The sequence below is a fragment of the Chiroxiphia lanceolata genome, chromosome 3, assembly GCF_009829145.1.
Source record: "Chiroxiphia lanceolata isolate bChiLan1 chromosome 3, bChiLan1.pri, whole genome shotgun sequence".
In the NCBI taxonomy this organism is placed as follows: Eukaryota; Metazoa; Chordata; class Aves; order Passeriformes; family Pipridae; genus Chiroxiphia; species Chiroxiphia lanceolata.
Window position 1 is genome coordinate 114,570,032 of NC_045639.1, and position 8,685 is coordinate 114,578,716.

Below are 8,685 nucleotides of genomic sequence, written 5' to 3' on the forward strand. Positions count from 1 at the left end.
GCAGGGAGAGGAAATCCACCATCAGTCACAGTGGAGCCGCTGCAGCCCTGCAGCCCATGTCAGGGGGTCAGAATCATAAAGGAATCCAGCGACTAAATATATTCCTCAGGGCAGGTTTGCAGGGATGAGCCGGGAAAAGGGCAGCCAGCTGGGGATTTTCGGTCCCATCGCCTTCCTGGAGATCCTTTGTCCTAGTGAGGGGAAAGCTGCTTGGATGACTTTCCCACCCTCATGAGCACCAAACTGGGGTTAGTGGGAAATGCCACTGTGTGGCTTTGGGGCTTCCATCCCATCCAGGCTGGTGCGGCTTTGCAGGATGGGGCAGCACTCCATAAAATGCAGTAGAAAGGAAAAGATCCTTTGTCTCCCCGTGTCCAGGGGTGGGCAAGTGAGACTGACTGGGATATGCTGGAGCCCCTCTGGGCTGAATCCAGCCCCATCCCTGCCTGGTTTGCCCCTGAAAAGCTCTCTCAGGAGCCCAGCCAGGCTGAACGAGCGCCCACCAGCAGGTTCACTGCATCCCAGTTTCCATCCCGTAGGAGGAGACTTGGAAATTTGGGGGGAAATCCTAATGGGGTGGCAAAGCACAGCCTGGACTGGTGGTTAAAGCTGGAGTGGGGAAAAGGGTCCCTGCCTGTGGGATTGTGGGATTTCCCCAGGCAAAGAGGGACCCTGCAGCTCCCAAATCCTGGGGAGGGCTCTGGGGGAGACATTTTTCACCCCTGTGGGAACCTTCTTTTGGGGCCATTTTCCTTTCATTCCCAAGTTTTCAGTTCCCTCATCTGCTGTCTCTGCGTTACCCTCGAGCCTTTAAAGTTTGAGGGTCTCTGAGGTGTTGTGGGCAGCGAGGCTGTTGGGGCAGGGGCGACAGGGACATTTCCAGCTCCCTCCTTACTCCTTTCATCGGGCAAAATAAGGAAAAATAACAATAATAAAGGGGGGAGGGGGGACGGGAAGGAGAAGGGGGGGGGTCTTGGGGGTGTGCTCCCCTCCCCCGGGGGGTGCCGGGCGGAGGGGTGGGGAGAAGTTTTTCCTCCCCGCACCATCCCGGCCGGGGCTGAGGAGTTTGCAAACAAGGAGGAGCAGCGGAGTCCCTTCGGTGTCATTGGAGGAGGCTTTTTCCAAGGAGCTCATAAATACGGGAGAGGCCGGGCGGGAGGCTGGGACTGCGCGGGGACCCCGAGGGCAGCGCAGCGGGGGCTGGGGGGGCCCGGGGGGGGCCATGGCTGCGCTGCTCAGCACGTACCCCTGGCCGGAGCGGCTGGAGGGGGACGCGGGAGAGGGGCTGTCCCCGGGGCCGCCCCCCCGGGCCCCGCAGGGAGAGAAGGGCTCCGAGAGCCGCATCCGCCGGCCCATGAACGCCTTCATGGTGTGGGCGAAGGACGAGAGGAAGCGGCTGGCGGTGCAGAACCCCGACCTGCACAACGCGGAGCTCAGCAAGATGCTCGGTGAGCGGCGGGGGCTGCGCGGGTTTTTTGGGGGGGTTGGGGGAGAGGAGGGAGTGGGAGGGTGGGTACCCACCCCGGCATCCCCCGGGGGGCAAACGCTGCCCGGATCCGGTGCCCCGGGGTGGGCATCCACCCAGGCATTCCATGGGGTGCAAATCCCGTTTGGATTCAGTGCGCCGGGTTGGGCACCCACCCAGGCATCCCATGGGTGTGCAAATCCCTTCCGGATCCAGTGCCCCGGGGTGAGCACCCACCCAGTCATCCCATGGGATACAAACCCTGCTCGGATCCTGTGGCCGGGGGTGGGCACCCTTCCAGGCATTCCATGGGGTGCACACCCTGCCCGGATCCTGTGCCCGGGGGTGGGCACCCTCCCAGGCATCCCATGGAGTCCAAATCCCGTTCGGATTCACTACCCCGGGGTGGGTACTCAGGCACCCACCCAGGTGCAAACTCAGTGTCCCGGGGTGCCTCCAGGCACCCACCGGCGATCCCTGGGGTGCAAATCCTGCCTGGATTCAGCAGCTTCCAGTGGGCATCCGTGCGCCCACCAGGGCATTCCCAGGCTACAAATCCCGCCCGGATCCAGTGCCCCGGGATGGGCACTTAGGCACTCACCGGCCATCCCCGGAGTGAAAACCCTGTCTGGATTCAGTCTGGATTCAGTATCCCAGGTGGACACTCGGACACCCACCCAGCCTTCCCTGGAATGAAAGCCCCGTCCGGATTCAGTACCTTGGGGTGGGCACACAGGCACCCACCCACCATCCCTGGGGTGCAAATCCCATCCAAGTCCAGTGCCCTGGGGTAGGAACCCAGGCACCCACCTGCTCATTCTCAGGGGTGCAAATCCCATTCAGATCCAGTACCCTGGATTGGGAACCCTGTGCTCCATCGGCCATCTCTTGGTGTCCAAACCCTGCCCAGATGGGGACCTGGTCTGGCACACAGCAGGTGGGCACCCCTGCACCCACCTGGCCCTGCTGTGGGTGCAAAGCCAGCCCGGGTCCAGCATCCTGGGACAATATCCCCTGGGATGCTTGGAGGGTGTAAAACCTGATGGCGTCCTGCACCCCAGGGGACAGACACCCCTGTGCACACCCTGCCACCCCTCAGGTACAAACCCTGCAGGTGCTGCCTTGCCATGCCAGGAGGGACCCCCAAATTTTCCTGGCCTGTCTCTGCCGTCGCACTTTGTCCCCACCTCACTCACCCACCCAGTGTTGCACAGCTGGGCTGTGTGTGTGTGTGTATTTTGAATTTCTGCTGTTTCACTGGGGGATCAAACCCCATTTTGAGCACACATTTGTTTCCCACTCCCCATCCTCCATTTTTCCCTTCTCCCAATCCCCAATTTTGATGTGAAACCAAGAGGGCAAACCAAAATAACCAGCCTAGACAGCCTGAGAAAGTGCTGCCGGAATTGCAACACAACTTTTTGCTGCCCAACCTCTTATCCAAAGTTTGTGTTTCCCTGGACAGTTCTGTAGTGTTTTCTTTGGTGGTTTGGGTTTTCTCCTCGTTGCTTTGCCAGGCAGCATCTCAGCTTGTTAGTGTAATTTCTGCTGTCTCAGGCCATGGGAAGGCATCAAAGGCTTTGATCTGTATCCTCATTTCTCCCCCTTACCCTGAGGAGCAGCCCGGGACAGACTCTTCTTGGAATACAACACCCCATCCCGGCGCTGCTTCTCTCTCCTGTGTCTTGGTGACATTTTGTGTATCTCAAAGAGGGAGCAGCGAGGTCATAGAATCACAGAGTCATGGAATGGTTTGGGTGGAAGAGACCTTAAAGATCAGCTCATTCCAACCCCCCTGCCACAGGCAAGGACATCTTCCACTAGACCAGGTTGTTCAGACCAGGTGTCACAGTGCCCAGGTTTCCTTAAGCCCTGGTGCAAGTCCTGGCAGGGCACAGACTGGGGCACATTAAAGGACATCATGTCCTGACCCCCCTACTCAGCCAGGCGTAGCTTTGGCTGTCCCTGCTCCATAGGCCATGGAACTGGGAGAGTTTAACTGCCTGGATTTATTTACTATTTACTGTTTACTAACCCTGAGCACACTTGGCTCAGGACTTGGGATGGAGGGAGTTGGAGAACCTACACTGACTTCAATCCCCCCTTCTCCATTGCTGTTCTATCCTCCTGTGGGGTTTGTGGGATGTGTCCTTCACGTGTGCCAGCTCGGATATTGGGACCCCACGCCTTGCCCTTGGATTGAGCACCTGCAAGCTTTGAGGAGCAGCTCTGGGTGCTAAGGGAGTGTGTTCTCCATTTCAGGGAAGTCCTGGAAGGCGCTGAGCCTCTCTCAGAAGCGTCCCTACGTGGAGGAGGCCGAGCGGCTGCGGGTGAAGCACATGCAAGACTATCCCAACTACAAATACCGGCCCCGGAGGAAGAAGCAGGTCAAGCGCATCGGCAAGAGGGTGGACCCGGGGTTTTTGCTGGGCAGCCTGGCACGGGACCAGAACACGGTGCCGGAGAAGAGGACCTGCAGCAGGGCCGGGGGGGACAAAGAGGGGCCGGGTGAGTACCCGCCTCGCCCAGGGCTCCCGGCGGTCCGGGGCTACCGGGAGGCTCCGGGCAGCGGGAGCAGCGCCAGTGTGGACACCTATCCCTATGGGCTGCCCACCCCCCCGGAGATGTCCCCTCTGGATGCCATAGACCCCGAGCAGAGCTTCTTCTCCTCGCCCTGCCCCGACGAGCACCACCGCTCCCACCTTGCCGGAGCCGCCTACTCCCCGGAGTACGGAAACTCCCTCCCGTGCAACCACCACCCGCTCAGCCCCATGTCGCAGCCGGCCACCTGCATGATCTCCCCGGCCTCCAGCTGCCCTACCCTTCCTCCTCCTCCTCCTCCCAGCTACTACACGCCCGCCTTCCCCTCCCTGCCTGCCCCCAGCCTCCATGCCCACCTGGGCCAGCTCTCCCCGCCGCCCGACCACCACGGCTTCGACACCTTGGACCAGCTGAGCCAGGCGGAGCTGCTGGGGGAGATGGACCGCAATGAGTTCGACCAGTATCTCAACAACCCCGGCCACCACGGCGACCACCACGGCGGAGTCTTGGTCAACGGGCAAGTCCCAGCATCCGGCAGCTCCCACACCTCCGAGAACAGCCTCATCTCCGTCCTGGCCGACGCCACGGCCACCTACTACAACAACTACAGCGTGTCCTAAGAGCCCGGGCTGGGGCCACCTGGAAGGACCCACACAGTGTTATGGGGCGTTGTCCCTCAGGGCCGTCGCTCACCACCCCTCAGGGTGACCGAGTCCGAACCGCCAGGGGCATGGAGGCTCCTTGGTGCCGTAGGTAAAGGATTTTGGTTGTTGGGTCACCACCGGTGCAAAGCCCCTGAATGGGGCCGGGGGGCACTTCCAAAGCCCTTTGGTCAAGTCCCTCTTCCAAAGCAGAGATGCTCATGGGAGCACAGGAAGGCTGCCTCTCGTTTCGAGGCATCCCCAGCTCTGTTTTGGAGCCAGGAGTGCGGCAGCATCCCAGAAATGTCAGGTTTGAAATCCTCCTGGAAGGGGAGAAGGCAGAGATGGGAGGAAAAGGGAAGGTTTTAGGGAAGGGGCGCACGGTCTGTGAGCTGTTCCTGGGTTCCAGTGTCGGCATTGCTGCAGCCGCCCTGACCTGCCCAACCACATGAGCGGGGATTAAACCCCCCTTCCCACTGCCCCCAGAGCATGGACTGGGGGCTTCATCCCTCAGGAAACCCAAGAGGGGATGGGACACCAGCCAGGAAGGGGGCAGCCAGCCCTGAGGGTGCTCAGCACATTCTGGAGAAGGGTAAGATCAGGGCTTGGAAAGGTAGGATCCATCCGGCATCCACCCCTGGGAACAGGTCCTGGGATGAACATTTTGGCCAAAAGGTGATGATGTAGCAGACACTTTTTTTTAGCAAAGATCCTTTGAAGGCTCCGGCTCCACCACGTTTGGAGCTGCAGTGCCCAATTCCTGTCCTAACTCCGGCGTATTATTGCTTGTAATAAAGCTGTACATTGATTTATTCCTTCCATTATTCCCTCCCCCTCGGATTTTTGTATTGCTCGAGTTCTCTTCCTTTTCATAAAGATGAAGCTTTATTTTAAATCAGTTATATGACATGATTAATCTTAGTGTTTACTGTATGGCACTTGGTAATGATTAGTTAGTAGCGTGGTTATGATTTCCTGGTTTCAGTCCCCAAAATGTATTAATAATAATTGCAAATAATACTTTTAAAAAAAACCAAACCGCAACTCCACCAGTTTTTAAGCTAATACATTCCATCTCTTTTGTGTGGCTCTATGCATTTTGAATGAGTGTAGATACGAGTTTGCATAAAATATTTAATTTAAATAAATGTTTTTATACGATGATTGTTCGATGATTTAAATTGCTGTCGCTATTGACAAAAGTTTTCAAAACAGAAACATTTCCCATGCGAGTGCTATTTTTTTATTATTATTTTGTTGTTGTTGGTATTTTCAGCCAAGTTTTTCTACTTCCATTTTTTTTTTAAATAAAACAAAGATCTGTGGTTATCTTTACAAATTGTGGATTGCTTTCTAAGAAAATGACTCGAGGAACAATGAGTTCCTACCTTCGCTTTTCATGAGTGTGTTTTGGTGTGTTTTGGGGTGGTCTTGATCCTGCTTTTCCCATGTCTCAAATACGACCTTTTAACACCAGGTCCTGTGTCAATATTACAGTGCAGTTAAGGCACAGTTCTGCCTTTGGTGTCTTGGTGAGCAAAACTGCCAATTTATGGAGCAAGTGCTGGTGCCTGGAACGTGGCTTTTATTCCCATTTAAGTCTGTCTTGCACAGTTTGTGCTGATGCACCATTTAAGGTGCTCCACGGTGTAAGGGGTCACATAAGGGGTCACATAAAGGGTCCCTGGTGCAGATGCTGATCAAGGCGATGAGGCCTGAAAAATGTGTGGGTCAAATTTGGGGATCTGTGTCAAGGTGGATGTTGACTGATGGCCTTCAGGCCTGGCCAGCAAAGAGAAAAGCTTCATCTGTTTTGTTGTCTATGGACAAACATCCCAGCCTACTCCTGCCAGACCTCTAGGGGAAACCATGTGCACAGAATTGTTAGGGTTGGAAGGGACCTCTGGAGATCATCTATTCCAACCTCCCTGCCAAGGCTGGGGAAACACCTCCCAAAGCAGTGTCCTCCCAGGCCGTGTCCTCCTGCTTGGCCCCAAAAACTGGAGGAGCAAATTTTCTGGCACACTTTGTGATGCCCATCTCTGTGTTGGCTGGAAGGGGTCTCCAGAGCTCACTCACCCAACCCAACCCAACCCAACCACCTGGGCTGGTTTGCCTCCCATAAATGACTTATCTCTGCCCCGGAGAGCCCATGGTCTCAGAAGGTGGGAGTCTGTGTATTTGGGGAGACACCAATATGTCCCTGTCCTGTGCTTATGGTGCTCCTTTGTCCCCCACTAGTGTCCCCTGGATCCAGCTCTCCCATCACACGCAGCCTCTTCCTTCATCCATCACTCAGGCATCCAAACTCACCCTTGGCCACACGGTTTCCCTTTCAGGGGGAATGAAGTGGATACCTTTGGGTGTCCTGCTGGCCCCAGGCACTGTGGTGGCTCCCTGGCTGGAGTGGCTCACCCCAAATATGACTTTTCCAAGAGGATTTGTGAACCAGCCTGATGGGGCTGGAAGGAGGGAGGTACCATGAGTCTGTCTGGCCTCTCTGCCCAGCAACACTGACTCACATGGGACCATGCCAGGAGCAGGAGAGAGGCTGGAGAAGTCCTGTATCTCCCTCCTCCACCTCTACCTGTGATCCCTGAGGTGCCCCAGCCTCGAGAGGCAGCTGAGAACAGTGTAATGAGTTTTAAACTGCCTGGGGGAGGAGGCTCAGCCATCCCAGCCCCCCAAGAAAACCAGCTCTGGCCATTGCCACCAGCTTGATTTAGGTTGTTGCATCATCCCCCCAGTGGGACCCTCTCCCAGGACATTGGCTGGTCCCACTTGTCCTTCCCTTTATTCCCATTCCCCCAGTAACAATGGGATCAACTGCAACACACCATGAGCCCTCTCCTTCCTTCCCTTCACCACATTCGTGGCTGGCAGAGGTAAAGCCCCCACCAAGAGCTCCCAGCAGTGCCCAGAGCCTGATTTCCCCACGAAAAGGAGTTTCTCCATGCATCCCAGCCCCGAGGAGCCTGGGATAAACGGAGAGTCCCTCCAGCCGAGCCTGTCCCCACTTGCTCAACCTGGAGCCACGTGAGGAGAGGTGGGAGCATGTCCCTGTGCTCTCGGCACGCCAGGAACAGCTACAGGCCCCAACCGGGAGCCGGGGCCCCCCGAGGGCGTTGGGAGCCGCAGCCAAGGCAAGGTGCGGCTCCCTGGGAGCCAGGGCTCCGAGGCCAGATCCGGGCACACGCCCAGCGCCGGGAGCAGCCGGCTCCCACCTCCAGGACACTGACAACCGGGACGGAATTCAGGAGTAAAACCATCCACCCCTTCTCCAGTGGGATGGAAAATGCAATGCTACAGGTCAACCCACTCCCCACAGCAGCTTTTTGGGATGGAGGGCATTGCTGCAGGGACCAGCTGGAAAATAAGCAGCTGACAGAGGTGAAAAGGAGCCTTTTTTCTTGGAAAGAGGACATCTGAGCGGAAGACGGATGGTCATGGTGGTTTATGGACATTGTGGGGGTCTCAACTCCAAGCAGGACGCATTCTGCATCAGTCCTGGGCATGTTTCTTCTCCGTCCCCGTTCCAAACCCAGGAGCCCAAGGCTGCCTCTATGCACGCCGAGGAGCCTTGTGGTTTGTGGCCTGCTTTTCCCAGGCTGGGATGGGCTAGAAAACAGCAGGAAAATCAAATCAGGGCTGCAGGAAGGGATAAAACGGCCTCACACCACATTTGGGCTCCTGCTTGGGGGTGTTGGGTTGGGCCAGGACAAGGGTGTCTCCTTGCCGGGAGGTGACCAGGGTGGGAGCCCTCTGTCCCCAGTGTCCGGTGGCCCTGGCCAGTCCTTGGCCCCTGTGGCTGTGCAGGTCACGGTGCCAGGCACTAGGAGCAGGGATGAGGTCACCTTCCCGGATAGCGCTGGGATTTGGGCTGGCTTGGAGCTCTGCTGTGTGTGTCATGCCCTGGGTGATTTCCTTTGCATCCCTTGAGCAGGTGGTGGCTCCTCTCTGTCCTCTCTGGCCCCATCTGCTTGTCCCAGGGCCACTGGGCAGGGGTGGACCCTGAGGACAAGCAGCCACGTGGCTGCT

The 8,685-nt window shown here is 57.1% G+C and overlaps 1 protein-coding gene across 1 annotated transcript; it reads left to right on the plus strand.

Moving 5' to 3' along the window:
- The first annotated feature begins 1,184 nt into the window (after positions 1-1,184).
- On the plus strand, positions 1,185-5,973 carry SOX7 (SRY-box transcription factor 7). The gene is made up of 2 exons (XM_032683423.1): positions 1,185-1,448; positions 3,728-5,973. The coding sequence occupies exons 1-2, from the start codon at positions 1,223-1,225 to the stop codon at positions 4,624-4,626; spliced, it is 1,125 nt and encodes a 374-aa protein (XP_032539314.1). The 5' UTR covers positions 1,185-1,222; the 3' UTR covers positions 4,627-5,973.
- Positions 5,974-8,685: the final 2,712 nt, after the last annotated feature.